Source organism: Neolamprologus multifasciatus, chromosome 23 (assembly GCF_963576455.1).
Source record: "Neolamprologus multifasciatus chromosome 23, fNeoMul1.2, whole genome shotgun sequence".
Classification (NCBI taxonomy): Eukaryota; Metazoa; Chordata; class Actinopteri; order Cichliformes; family Cichlidae; genus Neolamprologus; species Neolamprologus multifasciatus.
This window is the reverse complement of record NC_140460.1, coordinates 36097604-36122979: the sequence shown is the minus strand read 5'-3', so window position 1 is coordinate 36122979 and position 25376 is coordinate 36097604. Positions and strand designations below refer to the sequence as shown.

At 40.3% G+C, this 25376-nt stretch overlaps 1 protein-coding gene and 1 long non-coding RNA gene across 4 annotated transcripts in view; both read right to left on the bottom strand.

The window, feature by feature from the left end:
* The window catches only part of LOC146492086 (uncharacterized), a 41015-nt gene extending 23790 nt beyond the window's left edge, over positions 1-17225 (bottom strand). Inside the window, exon 1 of the long non-coding RNA XR_014872503.1 lies at positions 293-17225. This is a non-coding gene — a long non-coding RNA (uncharacterized LOC146492086). The remainder of the gene's footprint in view (positions 1-292) is intronic.
* LOC146492085 (interleukin-1 receptor accessory protein-like 1-B) overlaps positions 1-25376 on the bottom strand; it is a 338383-nt gene that overhangs the window by 158340 nt on the left and 154667 nt on the right. For all 3 annotated transcript variants that reach the window (XM_085152263.1, XM_085152265.1, XM_085152264.1), the window contains exons 4-5: positions 22272-22458; positions 17232-17385 (exon numbers count right to left, since the gene is read on the bottom strand). In XM_085152263.1, the coding sequence (XP_085008389.1) occupies positions 17232-17385; positions 22272-22458 (341 nt within the window). The remainder of the gene's footprint in view (positions 1-17231; positions 17386-22271; positions 22459-25376) is intronic.

Sequence of the window (25376 nt, the reverse complement as noted above, 5' to 3'; positions counted from 1 at the left end):
AAAACAGTTAAACATGAGAGGTTTTTGGACAAAGTTTATGTTTTTTCCATTGTTTAAGCACTGCTTCCAGCCAAGAGTGATACCATATATGCCCCATAGCTGCAGAAAAGGCTAACATTGTTATCTTTTTACAAAAAAAACAGCTAAACATGAGAGGTTTTTGGACCAATTTTGTGTTCTCCATTCTTTAAGCACCGGTTTGAGCACCGTTTAAGCACCGGCACCGTTTCAAAAGTACCGGTTTGGCACCGGTATCGGATAAAACCTAAACGATACCCATCCCTAATCATACCTGTCAAAAGATGAAGAATATGTCATATCGCTTCCCACCATTAGTAATTAGGGGCTATAAGCTCTTGATCCCCCTTTTATGCAGGGGGATTATTGTTCTGTCTTCCTTCTTAAAAAGAACCCAATCAGTGTTCTGCAACAGCAGCACAGGCACAGATCACCTGACCTTTTATGCATTCTTTTGCCATCTGTTCAAATCAGCATCGCATCTGTTGCTCCGGTTCACCTGCTCCGCTTGGGCCTCGTCTCTCGGGCAGCAAACTTTCAGCAAACATTCGCTCAAATCAGCTCTGGGTTCAGATTTCAATATAGAGGCTGATTTAATCACACATTAACAAAGAGCAGCACGAGCGAGCCAAGAACACAAACAATAATTTCTGAACAGGTGCACCTGCCATTTAAATTGCCATTTAGGCTGCCCAGCAGCACCAAGTGAAGAAGAGTTGGAGGAGAGTGGAATATAAATAGCTAAGACTGCTCAGCCAGTCAGATGACTGTCTTATTCCTTTTTTAAATCTGCGCTAACTGTTTACGATGGGGGAAAACTGAACAGCTAACTATGTGCTAAAGTAACAAAAGCAGCAGCAGATGAAAATGTCTTCATAAATGGATGTAACATCAAAGGTGCCCCAGTGGTTTTGCTGACATTTATAAACCAGAAGATGCTACATCATCTCAGAATCCAACATAGTGCTAATTCATACTCATGGTACCACATTTGTCTTTGTTTGCCTACACAGAGTGAAGGATTTTGGCTTATGTGTAAACCCAGGGATTGTGCTACGCATAGGTAGAACGGTGGTGTTGACCACAGAGGAAGAAACAGTGGAAGATGGCATTTCACCAGCCTCCACTGTAAAGTAGTTCTTTGCACTGCTGTGATTTCTGTCTTCTCCTTGGCAGGAGCTAAGCTACCGAGACAACAACAAAACAAACACAAAGAATAGCTAAAGCCTGACCGGATTATTGGGGAGGAAGATATTATCAGTCAATATCTGCTGATCCAGAAGTATAAACATTTATAATACTTTATAAATATAATACTTACTTTATAATACTTATACTGCTATGTAATTTATGAAAAAAACAACAGAAATATTTTATTTCAAAAACGTCACCAAACATCAGTATTGGTCCTACTGTATATTGTTCAGGTTTGCAACTTTATGCTGTAGAGAATCACAAACTAGCCAACACACGGAATCCCTAATGTTTGCTCACTTGCAATCTCATGCAGTACATTGCAGTCGATTGTGTGTCTGAAAATGTCAGATTTTTAAATCACCAAATATCTGCATTGGTATCCTTTTTAAAAATCCTACATCAGTTGGGCTCCAAGAATAGCCCAACTGGATACGTTGTTCTGCATGCCATTAAAGCAGCCCCACGGTGACAGCATACAGCTACAACATGAGGAAGTCAGCAGAGCCGTGTGTAAGCTCTGCCTAGAAACAATGCCGGTCCCTGAAGCCGTTACCTTTCTATGCCTTCAATCACATTCACAGGGTATATAGTTTGAGCTGCTGCTGCATCTGCAAGCAACTCTGCAACCCATTTCCACTGAGGCTACTCTTTTTCATGGTTTGTCTGGCTTCCTGAACGCGAGTTGTCAGTGATGCCTGCTCTGTTTTATATGAAGGGTTCTTGCTATTGTTATCCCTGCCTCAAGCTTTCTACGCATGCAGCTAGAACTGCACAAGGAAAATGGAACCAGTGTGTATGGCTAACAAGGTTTATTCAACATAATGGCAACACTTGTTTAATCTTAAGAAATGATAACACGACCTATAACAACAGTGGAAAGAAACGACACTCTCAGATCAAATCTGTTTTTGTCAACAATCCAAAACTCCTTTCTATGAATATACTGCATTTAGCCATGCGTGGTAGTACTATGCGCTGTACGTCACCAAGATATTTAGAAGAAAAATGTATTAAAAACTTCAGTCCACCCTCGGTAACCCTGTATCTATTGATAAAATGCCAAGAGAGATAGTCTTTTGTTTGCTTAAAACAGAGCTCATGCCCAGAAAGTGCCACCTCAACAAACAAGGGGACACTGATCAAAGTCATCTCACCTTGTGGAAAGCTTGCCAAGTCAAACTAATTCCTGGAGCTCTCCCTCGCCAGTTTGTTCACGGGGCTCAGATCTGCCAGGACGAGCCAAAAACCACAGGCTTCCAGAAAACACGTTGCCAATTACCTGTCAGTGTTTCATAGAATCAAACAATGCAAACAGCAGATCACCTAAGGATATACAGGAATACAAATGCAGCAAGACAGATTTCCCCAAGCTCTGTATCTATGAATGTTTTATCTCTGGGATTCAAAGGATAAAACCACTTTTGCCTGCAAATCCTAAAAGCGACAGGCAGCTACACACTTGCAGTATTTCAGTTAAATTAAAGCCTGTACTCATATACAGTAACCAAGTAACCACTCCACTCTGAGAATGCTCATGAAGCATGCTCTGCACATGCTTCACGCTCTGATATTTTCTCTCCTGTTTCGCCCACATCCTCCCTTGCTGTAAGCTCTGCAATCACATCTCCTGTGTGCTGCTCCTTTGGTGGCACCAGCAGGTGGAAACCCACCGGGATGCTGAGTGCGCACTACAGTATACACACACACACATGCACGCAAACACACACACACACACTGCTGGACTGATCAGAACGCAGGGGTGAGTTGACTTGCTGGGTTGAGTACTGATGGCAGGGGAACGCATAACAAACTGCCTGCCAAACCACAGGGGGATGGGGCATTGCTCAAAACAAGGGAGCTACGGCAAACAGCTGGGCACAGCGGAGAGTCACAGCACCGAGTGGGGGAGGTGTTGCATGTTGTAAATGTACAGAATAGAGCACGAGTACAAAATAAATAGTTTCCTCTTTAAAGGGACGGTTCATTTCCAAACCAAATACATGTTCTTCCCATGGCATGTAGTGCTATGTATCCATCTATGCTGTTTTGATGTTGATTATCCATTTAGTTTTTCTTGTCACTAGCATGTGACGAAACATTTATGGCTAAAATCTGAGCATCTTTACATCCTTTTGTACCAACACAGGCTGGAATTCATCTAGATGGCAATTCAAGACCATCCTTTTTGGACATCCATCTGTTTTCTTCCACTTATGAAATTCAGGGTCACGGTAGGGCCGGAGCCCATCTCAGCTGTCATAAGGCGAGAGGCGGCACAGGGCCCAGAAAAAGAGACACCTACGGAAAACTTCAAATTATGAATAATGTATGCTTGGCAGAAGGACTCAAACCCAGGAACTGCGAGACGCCCGTCCTAACCACTGCACCACTGTGTTGCCTATGAATAAAGTGGCAAAACGATTCATTTACAGATTCTTCTCAACAATAAAGGCCAAATTCAATGTACCGCATATAAATATCTTGTATTGACAATGAACAATACTAAAGTTCTTTAATAACTTGTAATAAAAAAATATAAATAAAAAAGGGGAATTTGCCAGGATTGCGTTCTACCCCATGCGCTCCCCTATTTAGATACTCTGTAATGTAAGCTAAGCCCCATGGTGAATGGTGCAAGCTAACCCATGTGCATGGTGATATAGTGAGTGGAACAGTGACAAAAAGAAAAGCATTGACATTGAGGTTTGCAAAATCCCATGCAATCACCAGGCAACCATTGTGACATTCAGTGCAACTGCATGAAGTGACTACACGGTCACGTGGTGAGTGGCAACCTGCCTCCAAACAATTGCAGTCTGACTCAAGCTGACTGCAAATAATTTCTGTGAAATGCATAAACGTAGACTTCCAACAAATCTGTTTGCGTTGGTCCGTAATCAATCCGAGTCCGTCTGCACTGATGAGCGCAACTCAACTCCGACACATCAGCTGGTTGCCAAGTGGTCGCACAGGATGGTTGAAAAACAGTATATCTGACTCCAGAATGAACTACCCCTTTAAAAATCAACTTTCTTTAATAGGAATATGACTCAGTGGGGCTACAAGCATTGTACTGAATAGCAATGAAACAAAGTCAGTTAATCAATCTGGCAATTACCAGAAGAATAAAAGACAACCATTATCATAACTGCTACATCATAAGTCATTTGTCAAGCCAAAGATACTAAATGATGACACTCTCATTCAAGCCTCTCAAATGATGTTTTTCTATAGTGGGCCTGCAAGCTCCCTCAGAGAGGACAAAAGCAAACTGAGAAAACAAGCACAGGAGATGCAACAAAACACCTTTGACGCGGATTACAGATACGTTACACTCTATAATATTGCATTATATTATATTTTTGACTGCACCTGCTGTTGCTAATTAATCTCAACCTCACTCTGCCTTTACCTGCTGCCAATACTGCTGGTTAGACAAAACAAAATAAATCACTCGTCTGTTTAGTAACAATCGCAAAAAAGAAAGATATATAGGCCAGTCCATAATAAAATAATCAGTCGCTAAGTATGTTGTTATTATGTGATTATGTTGTAAAAATGATGTTGCATGTGAATTGAGCAAAAAGGCAAAAGTTAATGAACCGCCATGGGAAAGGCAACATTTCACTGATCGCCCTCAAAGCAATTTTGTTAAAGATTTCTCCAGCTGACATGCCTTCTGCAAATTAGAGCTGCACGAGAAAGAAAGAAGAGGAAGACGAAGGGGGGAAAAAGTATCTCATCAACCTAAATCACAAATAAGGAGCGCAACAGTGAAGATAGCTCACTCTGTGTCACAAATGAGACCCAATTATGTCATGGGCCCAAATTAAATTTTGACATGTGGTATGGTCAGCAGAGGGGCACAGCCAGTAATGAATTGAAGCCGAGCAAAATCTAAAACTTCCTTGTTAATAGTGATGAAGAGGAGTGAGCATGGAAACAATTTGTTCCTAACCTCCAGCCTTTCCAGTCATTAAGGAATTAAAATGTTGATCGCAAGACTTGGAGGTAATGAATCTGAACATTTTCAAAGGCAACATTTGGTGCCATTTAGGCTCAGTGACAAGCAAAATTTGCCCACAGCGTGTCTCGCCAAGGCTTTTGCCATCTCTTACACTGCTTGTTCCAAATGTTCTTACAAGATAAAAGTCCTTTTTTATTTATATATCTGCCTTCTATGTGTGAGAGGAGGTCAAACTCCAGAGATAGACTTTAATGGAAGACTTTAATCCACTATTTAGTCCATAAAACATCACATTTAATGGTTAAAACTGATGATATTTCCATGTTCAAGTTTTAGATTTTCCTCCAAAGCTGCACTGATGTAACTCAGGATTTTGTTTACTGTAGAACCGTAAGATAGACCTCGGGGGTGGGGGGGGGGGGGGGGGGGGCAAAATGTCACGCTGATTTCTGAATGGCGTTATCATTACCTGTGTCCTTTTGCAACGTGACGCTCAATTTGGTGCCGCAGTTGACTGCACAATTTAGTGGGTGTCAGTTGAAGAAGAAGATAAAGGAAAACTGACAAAAGCCAGTGTCAAAAAACACCCCAAAAAACACCCCAGACTTTTCCATTACAGGCAGTAAAGAAAAGCCTCTGGTTCTGCCTTTCGCCTCTGATTGATATTTCGGCTTGACCGGGGGTATGAGATTATGGCAGCAGTGGGACGTGACAAATAGTGGGACAATAGCTGGGGCAGAAAATGAAGGTGATAAAAAATATATATATATATGGTACTGTAAATCATATAATGCTAAACCAATAATAACACAAAAAAGCCTGCCATCTCAGATTTGGTGCTCTGTTCAGAGTTATCCTGTTGTTTAGATACGTCTTTGCGGAGCCTTCTCAGAAATACAAGCATACTGAAGTTTTTTCGTAACGTCATAAATGTGCATGCGACCCCCCCCCCATTCAGATTCTCTGGAGATCCCCTTTTAGTAATTGGGTTAGGAAAATAACCAGTGGGGCCCATGAAAAAAAGATTTCAATTGATAAAAATGACATCCATCATGTTTTAAGAGCTCTTCTCCCCACCTGAAGTGCATTCCATAACCGCATATGGCTCCCTTCCCGCTCCCAGAGAATCTGCCTAGAGACAACATTAACCACCTATCCCAACATTTTCCCCATTTCCATCTAGGTCGCCCATGTGTCCCTGTGTTAATAATTATTTAAATATATGGAACCTTAATGAAACAAGCAAGAATCTTTGTGATTTAATAAACAACCCTTTAACGTCATCTTACAGCCCTGTTTTCTGCCTTCTTTTACCCAGACCTGAAAAAATATGTCTCAAATCAAAATATAGCTTTTCTGTCTTGCTAATTACTGTTCTGTATTGTTCGAGACTGTGTCTTTATTACTTTAGAGTTATAAAACTCATTTGTAATGTCTGCATTTCGCTAACAATGAACAAAACAAGCCAAAGATGACCTCATTTTACTGCTGTGCTTACAGGGCGCTTACAGCTGGGTGACCTGCTGTCAGCTAGCAGTATGGCCAGTAAGAATGAAAGGGTTATTTTTGTGAAAATTACTGAGAACAGTTTCACCGCCCACCCTTAATTGGGTCTGCTCGTTCCATACATTTGAAATATTATTAGCCCTTTAAAATGGCTGTAATCGGTCCCATACTGTTATTTCTCCCATACAGTCATCGGACACTTTGTTAGCTACATTGCGATCATTATCATGCCAGAAGCAGCCATCAGAACACGGTACGTTGTCGTTGTAAAGAGATGGACATGGCCATCGACAATACTGGGGTAAGCTGTGACATTTAAACAAAGCTCCGTTGGTACTAAGAGGCCCAGAGTGTGCCAAGAAAATATCCCTCACTCTATTTCACCAACACCAGCAGCAGCCTGAGCTATTATTACACGGCAGGATGAATCCATGCTTTTGTGCTGTTTACACCAAATTCTGACCTTACTGTACCTTCTGAATGGCACAGCAGAAATTGAGACTCATCAGACCGGGCAACATTTCTTCTAATCGCCTATTGTCTAATTCTGGTGGAACTCATAGCCTCCTGTCGCTGGCTGACAGTAGTGCCACCTGTTGTGATCTTCTGCTGCTCATCCACCTCAAGGTTTCATGTGTTGCGTGTTCAGAGGTGCTTTTCTGCATATCTCGGTTGCAACAAGTGGTTATTTGAATTACGGTTGCCTTCCTATCAGCTCAAAGCAATCTGGCCATTGTCGTTGTGACTTCTGGCGTCACCGAGAGAACTCACTGGATATTTTCTCTTTTTCAGACCGTTCTCTGTAAACCGTAGAGATCGCTGTTTCTGAAATAACAACAACCACGCCATCATCTTGATCATGTCTACTTGTTACCGTAATTGATTGTCATTCAGGCCACCTAAATGGAAGTAATAAGCAGTGTGCTGTGTACATGTTATATTAGAAACAGATCCCATGGTTGGAGTCAGATGGAGCCATTACTTTCTTTACCTTCACTTAAGGTTAAACATCAAAGACACTTGGTTTGGTTTAGGAAAAAAAGTCATGGTTAGGATTTCAAAATGCATCCTTTTACCTTGTAAAGAATATGTTATAGCTAGATTAACATATTTACCACGAAGATGCTAAATACACGTCTTCGCACAACCAATAGAAGTTTCCAGATAAATAAAAACTATTTATCATTGATTCCGAAAAATAATGATAGGCTACTGAACCACCTAGAAGGTGGAGGAAAGGGATAATTGGCAATGTGAATGACTAACAAAAGCTAATAATGGTCATTCAAGGGGCAGGTAACATCCAGATTGTGCACCCATTCACCAGGCTATAGGGATGGGTATGTTTAGGTTTTATCCAATACCGGTGCCAAACCGGTACTTTTGAAACGGTGCCGGTGCTTAAACGGTGCTCAAACCGGTGCTTAAAGAATGGAGAACACAAAATTGGTCCAAAAACCTCTCATGTTCAGCTGTTTTTTTTTGTAAAAAGATAACAATGTTAGCCTTTTCTGCAGCTATAGGGCATATATGGTATCACTCTTGGCCGGAAGCAGTGCTTAAACAATGGAAAAAACACAAACTTTGTCCAAAAACCTCTCATGTTTAACTGTTTTCCTTTTTTTCTTTGGTCATTTTAGCCTTTTTGGCCAGGGTGAAGGGAGCATCTGCCATCAAACAAGAAGACAGCCGCATGTAACTACGATGGTGTTTGCTAGTTCACCTTACATGCATTAATGTAATAACGTGGTTAGCCTACTCAACGTAAATTACACACGAACAACATTAAGCTACTTACGCAGAGAAGAACGGCTGCTGCTGCCATCATCATCCGTCATCATTTCTGCTACACTGGCAGGGCTAGGGGCCAGGACTCTACTCTTGGGGGTTTTTGGGGGATGTTGCTAACTAAGGGTCCGACAACAGGCACCACACCCGCAGTAGATGCGCTAGGTGTGAGGTCTCACAGCAAGCTATCAAATACAGCGCATTTTTCGGCTTTAAAAAAACCCCGCTATGCATCGCCAGGTGTTTCATCGGATTTGAGGTGTTACCTCCTTTGCACAGTATCACAGTATCAGCTTAAAGCACTTGTTGCAGGCTGCTGAGTTTGCATATTTTGCTGTGAAGTACAGCCAGACTTTTGACCGCTTTGCCTTGGGCATTTTTAATCTGTAGCTCTGCTCTAAAAGAACATACGTACCTGGACCCGCCTACTATCCTCGGAAACGTAAAATGATTGGCTAGAATTCAAAGTGTATGACATCTCAGGAAAAAAAAGCACCGAAATAAAGCGCTGCTTTCGGTCTGGTTACTACCGTTTATGTCAGAACCGGTACCCATCCCTACCAGGCTATATTAACTTTGTACCAAAGCACCCAAGGAAAAGCCAGAAGTTAGGAAAAGGATACATTTTTAGCCCATTTCCACAGCAACCAGATGTTTGAGTGACAATCTTAATTAATCCGCCGCATCCCTACTGTGAAGTGATGTGTGCCGAGAACAGCACACATAAGGACTTGTGCCACTGCTTCAGAGCGGCGTTAGGGTGTGAAGATCATTATTTTCTTGCCAAGGACATGACATAAAAAAGGTCAGAAACCTATAATGAACTAAGTCCTGAAATTCACCATCTGTTTCTATTATTACTATTTTTTAAACAGGTCTAAAAACTTAAATTTGACTATGCAAGCACAAAAAAACATGACACACTTTAATTTTGTAACTCAGCATAATGGTGCGTTACAATAAATAACTCACTCTTTAGGCTTCAAAGAGTGTTAACGCACCATCGACCACAGCGGGAGACAATGAATTCATTTCACAGAAAACTCACAAAACAGGGACAAGCTTCATTTGTATTCATAAGCATGTTCTTTAATAAAATGACAAAATATAAAAAGGTAATGACATAAGAAAGATACAACAATGAATAAACCTCATCAAGCACCTGCTGATTACATGGTGTATCCAATTCACCAGAACAAAAGGATTACTTTCTAAATCCACTCAGCTCTGTCTTTTCTTCACTGGCACTTTGACTAAATTAATTATCTTCCATCAATTAAAGGACATATTATATTTCAGCCTTCTTCATATGTTAATGAGTCAACTAAGGGATGGGAGAGATTTGGGTAATAGCCATCAAATGGCACGGGTAGGACAAATGCTCTACTTGGTAGAACAGAAAAGAGGTAGGCGTATCATACTGGGCTGAGGAGGTAAATAGTTTGAGCAGGTTAGAGGCTGTGTTAACATTTTACTGTCCACAAAATTAGTTTAGACTGTAAATGACTGAATGCTGAGTGGCTATATGAAGTTACTGCTGCTGCTGTTCTTGTGCCACAAGCTATTTATGTTCCTTTCACCGCCACCACCAAAACAAATGCCACATTTAGTTTTACTCAGATAAAGTCATCTGGCTCCTCCTGAAGAACAATAGACTGACCGAAGTACTAGAAAGTCAATATGTTTCAGCTGTAGCATTCATCATGGTGACAGAATTGCATATATTATAGGTAATGACATCCAAGATGTGCCGGGCAAGGATGCCCGCCAACCCCCAAAAAAAGAAAGAAAAAAAAAAAGATTTCCCTAAAGCCACAGATGTTTCAGCTGAACGTTATAGTTGTGTTACTCTGTGACTCCTTTGCTATATTGTCACTATGGTATTTCATCAGTTTGTTTTATTTAGCTTACCAGAATTCAATTCAACTCTATTTGTTTTATATAGCACCAAATCACAACAACAGTTACTTCAAGGTGCTTTATATTTTAAGCTAAAGACTTACAGTAATACAGAGAAAACCCCATTAATCACACAACCACCTATCAGCAAGCTTAGTGACAGCGGGGAGGAAAAACTCCCTTCTAACAGGAAGAAACCTCCAGTAGCTCATGGAGGAGCAGCCATCTGCGCCGACCGGTTTGGGGGGGGGGGGGGGACAGAACAAAAACAGAACAGTAAGGAGGCAGCCTAATGGCCGTTACCAGTTTTTCTTGTTTAGGAGCATCTGGCTCATCATCGCTTCATATCAGCATCCTTTTTTTTTCATGGTGTGTTTTCTGAATTATTTGCAAAGAAGCGATGTGTTTGGTGTATCCATTTGTTACATGACAAGAGAGGAAGAACATTATATATAATATATACATTAGGTGAATGTGCAGTAGTAGCATGTATGCAGCAAGCAGGTGAATTCTGTACATTAAGTGAATTAAATAAGAATAGACAATCTAACATAGACATTCAACATGTTTCATTCACATATATAAGTGCATATAACCTCTATGCTTTCTAACTTCTTATGAAAGCACCAGGAGCAATTCAGCAGACTGGAGCAACCAGGGATTGAACTACCAACCCTTGTAAATTACCTGCTCCATCTCCTGAGCCACAGCTCCACCTATAATAAATTTAAAGTAGAAGAAACCAAGAGCTGCTCACAAAGAATAATGTTTGAATAATCCTGCGTTAATTTGATATAAACTCTTAAACAATATGAACGGTCCTCCGAAACACCCAATTTAATCTGAACTTACCCTTTCCAGGTATGAAGCGTTGTTGAACAACCAGATACTCTTGAAGGACCACTACTACGAGAGACAACTAATCTAAGAGTCCCGTACCTATAGGTGGTTTGTGGAAGCTGCCATTATGACCTGTAACTTTGAGAGTGGCAGCCTATAGCCTCTACCTTTTTGGGCAGGCAGGTTGATGTAGAAGGAAGGGGTTGAGTTAGATGACCTTTTACTGAGGTTGTCTGAGGTCTAATGCTAATCATACAGACAGCTGGAGATGTTGTGGTGTAGTTGGTGTATTGCAGTGTTGGTTCTTTGCAGACGGGGGTGCACAAAAACCAGGCAGGCATGCATCTGTCTGCTTGGACTCTCACTGTCTAACGATCACAGAGTGGAATGTAGTGGGCTCGTGGACATGGAAAGTATAATCAAGCCTTAATGCATCACAGATGTAACCTTAACTTAAATGCTATATTTAGGATAAAGGGAAATAAACTTTATTATTATAGACTGATTATTTTTCTGTGCTCAGTGACTGCAAACAAAGGGGGAAAATTTTTTTTATAAAAACAAAAATTACATATTAACTGCCTGGAATAACAGTTAGGATTGGGGTTGGTGCCATCGCTGAAGATGACTTAGACCTCTGAGGGTTAAAAGAATATTTATCTCAGCCAGCATTTACGGCTGGCTGAGATCTTATCACAGTCCTGCTGTGCCTTTGAATGCATGCAGCTCTGGAATTGTTGGGCAGTTTATCTTGTCCAGATAAGATAAACATTATACAGATAAGATATACACTTGTAGAGAGCATGTTGCTACCGTAAAGTCAATGTTTCACATATGCTCAAGAAAACGACAATAGAACTCTAATCATCTGCTGCAATATGTCTTTATGATTTCTGAAAATAAATGTTAAACATGAGGAACTTTAGTAATTCTAAAGTATCTCAGGGTGAAAGCAATAAACAGTCATGATCTCCACCTGAAATTCATGTTCTACGCTTGTGTTAGACCTCATAGTCTACATTTGCAGAAAACAGCCCCCAGCTTATAAATGCATCACAGAGAACACACAGGGAAAGGTTCCCATCACTCAAGAGCAGTGGTCTGGCCCAGGAAACAAAATAATGCCTCTACCCCCTCCCGTTTCTAGCCAGTCATGTTGCTATGCAATAATATTCAATAGTAAGCAAGGCCCTGAAATAGCACGACACTACCCAGCAAGAAAGCATTGTTCACTGAAGAGAAATTGGTTTTGAAAGTGCCAGACTGAAAGACTGTTAAAGAAGTGTTGCATCAAAAATTGCTTTAAGCCACAAAAGCTACCATAGTGTCAGATCTGTCAATTCAAAATGTTCAGACTTGAAAGACATGTAAAATATGGGGTGAAAGGGATGAGTCGGTGTAAGGAAGAAGGCAGGAACACTTAATGTTGAGAAATATTTTCATGATTGTTTTCAACCTCTCAGGCATTTTGGTTATTTACGGGCGCCGCACACAACCAAATACACTTCATCGCAATGCGGTGCAAAAAGAAGAAGAAGAAAAGCGGGTTAACAGCATCAGTCCCAGCTCATTAGCCACACTGAAAGTCTATTTTACACACCAAAGTTGCTGCTCTCCTGTATCTCTGTTTCATCACTGTTTCTTTGTTCTGTGCTGTTTAATCTAAGACATCAAACAGTGCACCTTACAAAGAAGTCATAAAACCACAAATTTCATTTAAAAATGAATGTCGCTTCCAATCACCCGGTGAGGGAGCTCATTATGATTTTAGCTGTGCTCATTATAATCAAATGGAGTCTGACCTTTTGTCCCACTGCACTGCTTTGAGAGTGGCTGTAGGCTGTTGATAAAGAGGGGAGTGACAAGGGTTTTAATAGTGAATTGTAATTTTCCGTCCAAGGTTGAAGATAATATTATATGAAGGTTCATGTATACTTATTCCAGATTAGAAAAGAAAGTATTTAGATGTAAAGTTCAGGTCTGGACAACTATCTAGAGTCCTTGAATCCCTTTTGCAAAGCAGGAACGCAATTAACAGTAAAGACTTGCCATTATCCGATGTTGTTTACCATCTTATACGAAAGTTCCCGGAATTACCCAAGAGCTGCACTTTAGAGGAGCTATATTTGGTCAAGTAGATGTTGCCAACAATGACGACACCCAACACAGCACTAACCCATATTTTACTGCGTCATCTGTATTGATTACCAAAAAGATATCCAGGCTCTCATTAGTATTTTGGGAGAGGACGCCATTTAGAATGAGTTAGATTGAATGATTGGAAATAAAAGGCCCCGATAGATTTCTCATGTTTGACAGAAATTGGGGACAAAACGTACCCATGTTGGTGAACAGCCAAGGAGTCCAGGAGGATATGTGCAAAACACTAAAATTCTACAAATACAGAATTGCAAAGCACACAGCAGCAACAACAGCGTGATTCTGGACCCCCAACTGACAAAAAAAACAAGTCAAGCAGCTTTGGCAGTAGAAAGAGTCCTTCGTACATTGTAGTGTTACTTGATTTTCTAACCAAACATCACATTTAAAAAACAGCTATTCCCACTGCTCCCTCTCTGGCGTGTATCCACGATGCTGCAGTTCTTAAATTTGACTGGAAACACGAGGAGGAACCCAACGCTTATAAATGTTTCACATTTTTCTCAAGCCTTCAGGTTATGTATAAAACTCCACACAAACTCCCAACAAAAACAGTAACTCTGAAAGTGACTCAATGATCCAAAAGTCCATGGTTACTTGGTGATTTTTCCAACTGTTGTGATAATTTGACAGCCATGTGGAAAAATGGAAGGACATAGTGATGATTGTAAATAAGCTACTTGCTTAGCCAAATTCACCACAAATCTTGGCAGTCAGCCAGGATTTGTGGTGAAATAGTATGTCTATCAAGAAATATCTTATATTTTCTGTATCTAACTAAACACTCATTAAGCATATACTCATGCTAGTTAGGTGAAAGGCGCCATGATACAACAGTCATATTGCGAAAAAACTCTGTTGCTTTTAAAGGCGTTATACAAGTACATTTTTAATTGAATTGAAAATGGTGTTTGGAGACCAACGCACAACCACAATTACTGTGATTGTGACCAATGGACTTGGTTTCTTCAAAGACGGCGACCAAGTCTGCAACCACTCGCAGTCACGTCTGCTATCAGTTTGCAACTGCATCAGGTAAAATTAGTAAACTGCAGAATGACATCGACACTTAAAAAGTTGCTTTTATAAAAAACAGATCCAGAATACAAACAGCTGGCAGACAGATAAGCTGAGTCTCATCTAGTTGTGTTCATTAACAAAGACTCATTCAGACTGATGGCAGCATGTTGGTAATTTGTCTGGATTTATAAATGAGACAGCAATTATTTGCAAACCTTCAACAATCTGTCTGAGTCAATGCAGTTGGAGTCAAACTGCAATAGTCTGTAGACAAGTCACATACCACCGGGCAATCTATGCTTTACGATCGAAAGGTGAACATTTAAGACCCTCAACTTCTGGGCGACAGTTTGGTCATGGCAACTGGTTGTAATTGATGACTGAAACTGAAAAAAATCAAGGCAATCACCAGGCAACCACTCATTCTTGGTTAGTGGTTGCCTGGTGGAAGTGGTCATCCTGTTTTTAATCCAGTTCCACATGGTTAAAAAAAATGATGTATGAACTGAATTTTAGCCCAAAAATCAAGGCACAGTTAGTTACAAACTCTTATGTCTTAATTTGGAAGAACAGTTTGTTTGCGATGCTGTTTTGTTACTTGTAGAATTTCATCCTTTATTTTTCCCGTTGGCCTTTTAGATAGAAATATAATGTGGATAAATGGCTGACAATTTCCTAAACAATTGAACTCTAGAATGCTTGTTAACATGATTAATTGAGAAGATTAGACAAACTTGGGTGTTTTGCCCAAACAAACAAACCAAAAAAAACAATTTAATATGAAGCCAGTGGATGCTTATTTTTAAGCGTTCTTTAGGAATTTTGCAAAGCTTATTTACTGTGATTCCGCCAGAATATGAAAGCTTGTGCAATTGCTGATCTAGACACCAAGCGCAGGAGCTCTTTCCAAGAACAAAACCCTTTTCCTTAGGACACGATGTGTTTCATGTGTGCAGAAGCACAGACAGCAGACAGAACCAGGAGACACATCAAAACTACAGGCTAGTTAGCATGATCGGTATAGCCACCATGGCAGCGCTGCACAAAAGAAAACCACTCCGTGCAAAAACTCCAAACTTCTTCAATCAAAACTGGAAAATATATAAATAAATCCAAAACTCTGAGGAAAGCAATTCTGTCTAAAAGGAAAGCAACTGAGCCAAAAGCAGAGTGAACACTGGCGTTGCTTTCCAAAAGATAAAAAGAACTCCAAGTTTCAAGAAATAACAATGGAAACTTGTATTACACTTTTTTGCCTCGAGGCACACAATTGCAACTTAAAACTTACAGCAAAGGTCAGAATGGGTAAAAATTGTTCAGTTTATATCCTAACAGCTCCAGCCAGAGACCTACTGCTGCTGTGGAATTAGACAAAAGTCATTCTAATCACTTCAACAAAAAGGAGATGCATATTCCTCTATTCATCCATTAATTTTTCTAGACCATTTAAGGGCTCTCGCACCCTGGGTGAGAGAACCAAAAGAAAAGTATCCACACCTCTAGCAGACTGCTTGAAGGGTGTATTTCTTTTGAAAAAGTCATAAATGCCTGCTTTACTGCCACGGCCCAATCATCAATCATCTTTTGCTACCTGTTTTGAAATGCTGAATGTCTCTACAGTAGATAGAGAGATTAAGACTGTTGGGATGACATTTTGAGGCTGGTGAGAAAATGATGTATGACTTTGCTCGGCCTTCGCTGGAGTGTCTTAAAAAAAAGAAAAGAAAAGGCACTACAATGTGCAATCCAGTTTCAGTTAAAAGCCATCGCTCCGTCTGATCGTCACACAACAATGGAGGTGATGATGACGACGGCTGTGCTGAATCCTAACAGTTTCTCCGCCTGTCCCAAACCTCTTTCCTCTACTCTTCCTCTTTTTCTTCCTGTTTTTTTTTTTTTTTTAATTCTTCCCAACCGTGCGTCATCTGGCATTTGTTTGTATCCTTGCAGACACGAGCTAGCACAGGGAAGGTGCGCCGAGCCAAATGAGTCACAGAGAGGAGAAGCTGTGGTCGTATGAAGGCAGTCAAAAGAACACGAGCTCCACTTTTACATTAGCATTTACCACTGGTTCAGATCAGCCATGCAGGACCGTTTTATATCCAGCAAGCAACCTTATCTCCCTGAAGATTGATTATGTTTAAAGCTTGGTAGTGAGGAAACTTTAGTAGGAGTTCTAGCATAAGATTCAAATAAATAAAGCAGGCAACAATAAAAAAAATTATGACTCTGTTTATTGATCACACACTTTACTCAGGAAAACTCTGTAGCCTGATTCCCTTCACACACTATATGCCTTTAAAAAAAAAAGGAAAAAAGAGAGAGAGAGATAATTAAGCTGTAAATTGTGGGATAGCGCATGGCTTGTCAACCTTGGCTGTGACACTGACAAGAAATCTGTCACCTGCTTTAGGTTCAGACTTAAATATTTCAGCAGCCTTAAGAAAAAAAAGTGCTGAAGTGGCTCTGGGTGAATTCCACTGCTAAGCAATTAAAGCAGCCTGGAAGTCACAGCGATGCTATTGACTGCAACACTTTGGCAAAAGGTGCAGTGATCAGCTTTAAAAAGCTTAATTTTGGGGTTTTTTAAGCGACCCGAAGCAACTGTGGAAAATAATCACCAGACAGTACGCTCAGAAGCATTAGCAACAAAAAGGATGTTCTGTGGAAGTACATTTGTTTAGGAATTCATTGAATGACAACGGATTTTCCATTGATCTTTCTGCGTGCGGTTTGTGGCACTTATTTTTGCTGGAGTTTCTACTTCACTTCAGTGAAAATCTTCACAAAAGCAGCAGGAGGGATAAAAGTGAGGAAAGGCAGGATACTTCCTTACCTGTGACTGATAGCTCAGTAGTCCTTCGCACCACGAAGTTCCCAAATGGCACTTCACACGTGTAATTCCCAATGTCATCTTCCCGTACTTCCTTGATGGAGAGAATGTCCTTCTTCCTTTCAATGGTTTGTCTCCACTGCTTTGGCTTGCACTCCTGTTTTTTTTTTTTTCAAAGACAAAACAAGAGGATGGAGATACAACTTGTAAATGTAAAGCATGAACACTGGTTTCTTTAAAGTAAAAGGGTGGGGCTACAATAATTTTCACATTTCCAGTATCGACTGGTATGATGACAAACTTGCATTCAAATGTCATATAATCTGTACCCTGGACATCATGAGCCGAACCAATGAAAGACCCCAGTCAGTGTTAAGAACTTTAACTACACATTTAATCCTCCAGATATTTAATATAAGAAAAAAGAAGTGCAAAAAGAAGTTTGACACGATAAAGAAATGCTGCTGTAGTAACTGAAAGACATCTGTCAGCATGACTTTTGGCCTTTCAAATCCAAACAAATCCTGAAAACACAGTTAGAAACCAATCACATATAAGAAATGAATGTGCAAAATGATATATTTGCAAAGTTCTGGTATATCACTGCAGACTGTAATTATATTGACAGAATGTCTTATTTTTGTTTATTGTGAACTCATTGTGGAAAAAAAAACACATACAATTCTATAGTAGACAGTAAAAAAACAGGAACCTTCTGTTATTTAATTATTTATTTTGCTGTAGTATAAATGTGGGGAAGTCTTTTTTGGGAGCACAAGCAGCAAAACTTATACAAATACAGTTAAAAATTCAAAATTTATGCCCATACATTTGTGCTGAGCTGATTTTCTCATTTCTATTGCTCCAAACAACTGAGAACATATAAACTTCAAACTAAAATGATTTAGTAACTTTTTCTGCATCCTTAGCTAATTATTAATTATTTTTATTGAAAGCACTGTGCAAAAGTCTTGAGCCTGCCCTCATTTCTTTGTATTTCGTTTATATTTCAGAGCCAGACTTTCTTCAGTGATTGCTGTCTAGGCTTTCTGAACGTCTTTGGCTGTTTTTCTCTCATTTTCAAGTCAGTGTTTGTACCTGACTATTTTCAGAAGAATGTCTTTTTTGTCTGTTTGTTAAGCCACTTAACATTGACCCATGAATAAATTAAACATAAAGAGGCACCTAACGCAAATGATGAACCAGTGTTGTTCTATATATAACAGCAAAGAACCATTTTTTTAATTGTTCGGGCACTTTGTCCTTTTTCATAGATTCAACTAAAGAAATTGAACAAGTTATATTTTTTTTGCTGCAGGCTGCTACTAACAAAGATAAAATAGTTTGACAGGATAAATAGTATTTTTGCACCAACAATGTAAGTTCGAAAGAGCTAGCTGAAAACAGTGTGTCCTTAATAAATTTAAAGAATTTAGACAAGTAGAGGACAAAAGATGACATATCAGGCCTAAAAATCTATTTGCAGCAGATGATCAGTATCTGAAAGTCATGTCCTTAAGAAAGAAGAAAAAAATCCAGCAAAAACCTGACACAGGATCTACGAGATGAATCTGACACTTCAGATAATCCATCTATTGGTCATTGAGGCCTCATCAGAAATGGCCTGAGTGGAAGGGTGGTTGTGAAGGAGTCATTCTTAAGGAAAGGAAAAGGCTGCGGTTTGCCAAATTACACAACAACTGGAGTAAAAATCAGAGGCAAAGGACCTGCAGATTGAAGGATCCAAATTTGAAAATCTTTGATTTAAATGATCCCAAATGTGCACATGTGTGGACATAAACAGACAGATACAATAGTGAGTGTTTACAGCCAAGTGAAGGCTGTCATAGTTTGGGGCTGCATCTTGTCAAAACTAATGGAATTATAAATGGAGAAAAGCACCATCAGATTTTGATCCACCATGCAATACATCTGGAAAACGCCTGACTGCCAATGGCTTTATTATTCAGCATAACAATGATCCCAAAGAAACTGTCAATGCATAAAAACCAGATGGAAAAAACACACAGTGGAACACTATCAGTCATGGATCGGCCTCCCCAGACCCGTACCTCAGCATTATTGAATCTGTGTGGGATCATGTTGACAGAGAACAGCATAAAAGGGGAGCTCTGTTTGACTTATTTACTGTATTCACGTGTATGTTTTCAGCTTTTATATTTCTCATTTTCATAGCAAAATGAAAAGGAAGTATCAAGACGTTTGCACAGTACTATATATTGCTTGGATTTATTGATCTCCTTTGCCTACTAGATTTGTGGTGTGAAATTTAATACTTGAGATCACAGTTTTATGACCAAATGCTCTCAGTGCTTTTTCTGTATTAATTGTTATATCTGAATTTACCGTACTTTCACATCGATGCCTGTCAGATTCAGTCTCAGCTTCAAAGTATAACAGATTTTAAAAACAAAACAACTAAATCTGTAGAGAACCTCTATAACTAAACACCGTATCATAAAATACTCCAGCAGCTTTATAGCAGAGAGACCTCATATCATATCACACAGCACACAAACTTTGTTTGATGCCAGATTTCAGACATTAGTTTAGTGAGCTCCTGTTGTCCCGACACAAATACTCTTTTAAACTGTGATGTATGAGACCGGGTGCCTGCGCATTTATCATTCTGAGGCAGGACTGCAGCACCAAATTAAGCTGCACCACCTATTTGTAAAATCATTACTGGGTTTATCTGTAAGTTCCTTCCTAAACTCTTAGTGATTTTAGGATTTACTTCATTGGGTTGCATCATCAGTATTTGCTCGGTTGCTTGGTAACATCTCTGGAGCCAATCAGAGGCAATCAGTGTGAACAGGAAATTATTTCAGCATCAGAAGCTGTAAGAGCCCAAAATAACACACCGAGGCCAAATTATATATTCAATTTATCTGTCAAATGGAAAAAATAAGCACCAGTTTAATAATATATATTAATGCACATATAAAAAATGGGTTTTTTTTATGTGACAATATATTGAGTCAGAGTGAATAAGAAACATTACATTATATTGGCCTAATGGTCTGCAGTTTCAGGCCTTTCATTGTAAACTTGTCTTAAATTAGAAAACTATTATTAACTTAATGGGTTCATTAAAGGGGGCTAATTCTGTTCATTTTCATCTACTAGGGTAGCTTTGCATGATTCCAAGTTCAAAATAATTCCTATTTGTTATACACTGTAACAGTCTCTGAAATAAGCTTCTTCTTTTTTTTTTAGCTTCATTTCTTCTTTTATAAGTCAGTTTTCCACTGATTTGCTGCCCCTTGAAATCAGACAATTTGAACAGATGGTGGGTCCCACCCACCCACCTCTATCCAGTGTATGAGGGTTCAGTCACACAAGGCTAGAGGCTGGCTGACAAAACCTCCTTGCAGTTGCTTTGATTACTAGCAGACTGTCACAGTCGCCTGTAGTTTGCATGGAAAACCATTTACTAACTAACCATGAAACAGTAGTTGAACTTCTAAAAGTGAGATGTAAATTAGAAACAGAGACCAAATTTCCCACGTGTGGGACTAATAAAGGTTATCTTATCTTATCTCATCTTATCTTAAATGTGCTGATTTATATGATAAGAAATAATTTGTACACTGAAGGTAAACAGTCTAGCATCATGCTCTTCAGAGTTTGCTAGTTGGCAAGTGTTTGCTGCCAAGTTATTATATTATTCTGTAGAAACTATAACAATCTGTTAGCAACCAAAGTAACCACAAGGTTTCCTGGGCAATATGCACTTTTCCGTAGTTCCGGTGGTTACCAGTGGGTCCAGTACAGTCTGCAGGCCTGTGTGTCCTGTGAGAAACCAAGCATTTTATAATATATATTTTGCACAAGACATTTTCATTAAGGTTAATTAAGGTGACTCTGCTACACAATGTTGGTTCTGGAGTTGAGTTTTAAGCTCTTTTCTCTATACTTTGACCTGCCTCAGTCTTGTGGCGTTTCTTGACTCCTTTGCTCAATTATGGACATCACTGTTGGCACTACTGTGTCATAACATGAGGCTAGAAATCCTTTTTCACTACACACGCTTTAAGGAAACCTCCGTTCTCATAGCGACACATGTCAAGAGTTCTAAATATAAGCAAAAAGTGAGGATGACAACATCAGCACGGATAACAAATTTGTACAGAATGTGATGAATGTGAAAATCATTCTGGGTACTGGTTGTTTCCTTTCACATCAAAATCTGGCTCCGTGTGCCCATGTCAAACAAGCAGCAGGGAGCAGATTCCAACAGAGAATGACAGACCTGGCTACTCAATAACTGCACTGGCAAAATACTGTGTATCGTAGGATTGGTTTCTAACTGTGTTTTCGGTATTTGTTTGGATTTGAAAGGACATTTTTCCTATGTGCACATATGTTAAAAATGGAGTTCAGCTTGTAATGAAGAGACTAGCTTTTAGTTTCAGTCACTGATAATTTACCTGAGCAGTTAAAATCTGTGAATAGCTGGTAAACACTACACTGGAGCCAGGCACACACAGAAAACAACCTAAAGTACAACATGAGTCTTATTTTCTATCTCCACAGCCCATGTAGCCACGTAGGTGGCCATCATGAAGTAAGCATGGACTTTTAGAAACAGCCTTTCAACTTTTGGGCCACCTGAGGCAAAAGAAACTAGGGCACTGTGGGAAGCGTCTTGCAGGATTGAATCAGCCCACCAACAAAGTGAGAGCCAATAACTGGAGGGTGTGGATCCCACTGGCATTATCTGCTATTTTAATTTGATTCCGCGGGAAATGGAAGTGGCCACCTAATCAAGCACACTTTCACATTTGATAAATTGGCCCCCGAGCTGCGCTTACGAGCTCTGGCAAAGAGGCCTGTTGGACACAGAAGGCCTGCCAGGTCAGTTCCACTGTGGGCCTCCCAACTCTCCACACAGCAAGCAATATTTTTCTCCTTTTGTTTGACCGCTTGAAAATGTGGTATTTAAAGCTAAGTTTAACCTAAACACGACCCTAACCCTTTGTTGATAGAGTGATAGCTGATGAAAAACTCGAACCATACCTTGTACCACACGATCTCAGGCTCCATTCCTTGCTGTACATAATCCTCAATGCCTGGGCAGATGATGTCTTTGCTTTTGCTCAGCTCCGCCTTCTCAAAGAACCTCATTTTGGAGTTGTAGCAGAGGTCTGTGTCATTCTCCGCCACCGTGAGGGACATGGACACCTTCATGCAATACGTGGAGTTCCTGCAAAAGATAAAACGTTAACAAATCGGTCAGTGTAACAAATGGACCCGTGTCACTTTTTAAGCTCTTGCCAGCTGCCGAGCCGAGAAGCTGTCAGCAGTCCATCTCCGAGCCGCTCAAACAAAAATTCCTGGGCTAATTCCTGGGATTGAATGTGAATCATTCAATGCAGCAGAAGGAGATACAGAGAAACCTTTGATTTCTTTTAAAGGAAAACCTGCCTAATGCTGAATAACTACTGATTCCAACAATGAACAGCAGTGATGCATAATCAGCTTATCTGTGCATATGAATAAATATATTTGTATATATACAGTACATGTGTCCTAATGAAAAACCAATGAGTGTTAATGAAGAGGTAGAGCGCTTACAGTCAACAGCACTCGAAGACTGCCTTTTGTTTTCATGCGTTTTGCAGATACAGTGTGAGCTAGCAGAAAATGACTTGCTACAACTGATGTACTGTAAGTGCTCAGGTCATACACATAAAGAAGAGAATTTATAACGCGAGGGAGAGACGGCGTAAAAAGCGAGATTACTCGTGATGTTTGGAGACTCCATGCTCGTCTGGCCTCGCAGATACGGCCGAGTATTTATCCACGCTGGAATAAACAATTCATTTTACTGCTCGGCACTGCGGCGCGCACCTTCAGTGATTTGTGTCTCTAAATGTGAGTCGAGCGCTCGTATGCAGGCACGCACTGCATATGCAGAAGCTCGAGGTATCCTGGATGAGATCTAGGCCTGCCTGAGTGGGTGTCGCTTCATGCACAGCCCCGTGAGAAGAAGCGGTCCAGCTGCTAAGCACGAGCAGCGATCCTCTTTGTGTCATTAATGTGACAGCGATTTTGAGATCGGATCTGCTGCTCAAGTAATTCTTAACCCAACTTGGGGAATCGATGAAGCCATTGATTCGCTGGGAAAGTTGTGCTATTTAAAGGAGGAGGGGAGGGGGGGGGGTAACAGAAGCAAAGGTCCTTGATGATCAATTTATTCAATAGGGGCACCTTTTCTTTGCCCAAACCGCCTAATAAGACTGTCACAATTGACAAGCACTCTTCAGCCCTACTGCAGCAAATCCCCCTCCTGGTTAAAAGACCAACAAATTGGCAGTGTTTAGGAAAATCTCACAGCTAATTTTCCAACTAAAGCTGGTTACACAAATTGAGCTGAACCAACAAACAATTACAAACATGTTAAATCCTTACATAATTGCGAGGCATTAGCTGCCTCGTGGATTAGCGCGAAAACACACTGGTCTTCACCACAGTGTCTGCAAACAATCCCACGCCCCCCCTCCCCTCCCACCACCACCACCCCCCTACACTCGAACTGGACGGCTCCACACGCTCCTCTTACTGTAAAGTGTGCCATTTTTCCTGAAGCCCGGATGCAAATGTGACATGATGTGGAGATTATCCCAGACAACTTCTACCAGATGGACACCTGTGCAAATGAGATCCCACGGGTGCGCTCTCTTCCCTGTTAAATATTCTGGGCAGTGCTGATAAACTCGCAGGCTGGTAGCGAGAGAGAGGGAGAGATAGAGAGCAAGAGAGAACTGTGTCATCTGCTCTGCATGAGTGATCGATGGTGCGGGCCAACACTCTGTCCTACGATGTCTTTCCAGCATTTCACATCCATCACTGACGCCTTTTGAGCCTGGAGAAGCTGGACGATCTCTTGACTATCCACTCAGCATGTGTGCAGTCATATTCAAGAAGCTCGCTCAAAGAATAGAGCAGGGAAAATTATCCTCCCGCACCACACTGGAGGACTCGACTGTACGCCATGCAATGTAAACTCCTTGTGGATACAGTGATAACAAGCTAGGTGATACCATGGCATTAATGGGCACGAGTGCCTGTCAAACATGTCAGACTGAAGAGGATATGCAATGTCATGGCAATGATAGATAGCATCCTGCATACATCAACCCGGAGAAGAGTAAGGCTGACAGCTATGGTACACAGCTGGAGGGCAGGCAGAGGACTTGAGATGCAATATGCGGCAAATTCAGTGAAATTATGTGCAATGGTCAGTTTGGAGTTAAGCAGCCTGGAGAAAAGATTATGGCTGTCATACTGGCAAATACTAAGGGGATATGGTAGTGGCTGAAATAAGGGGATAATTAAAAGCTGACTATATATAAACTTTGATACATATATTTTTAATTTCTTTTATTGACTGAGAATAACCCACCTGAAGATTAAACCACACTGAACCTGCCCCCCTTTTTTTTGCCCTGCAAGTCTTCCATCTGATATTAAATAATAGGGCTCGGAATTGATTTGAAAATTCTCCGGAGAATCCGGGGCACCTGTGGGGAAATTAATGAACTAACTTAATGAATCTCTTAATTAAAATAACTCCTCTCCAATATAAATCGCATGATGAAGTAATTGACGATTTATTACAGCTGACTTTCGAGTAACAATAAGGTTGTTGGGGAATCGTCTGGTGTAAAGCAGACACCGCGAGGCAGAAAAAAGAAAGAAAGTCCAAAGGTTGATTAAAGGTTACCTTGAGACAATATCATTACTGGCAGTGAAATGAACCCACCGCAGGTATTAACCCTAAGAGATTTAATGCAGGCAGCTGATATGCTGTACAGTAACATTAGGGTCTTACCTTAGGCTGCTATTAGCATTTAAATAGAGATGTCTGAGGTTTACCTTGGTACAGATGTTTTACGTAACAGTTTATGCTGCAATAAAATAACACGCTGCACAAAAATAGTGGGGTTTCTTTTCATATTTTTGCCTCTTAACAACTCTGTGAAACTACTTACAGTCATTTTAAAATGCAATAGCTTGAAAACTGCTGAAAAGAAAACAGCAACAATCTATTTAGAAAAATTGTCATTGGAAGTTTTCCAACTATCTCATTAGCATCCAAAGGAAAATTAAATCCAACAT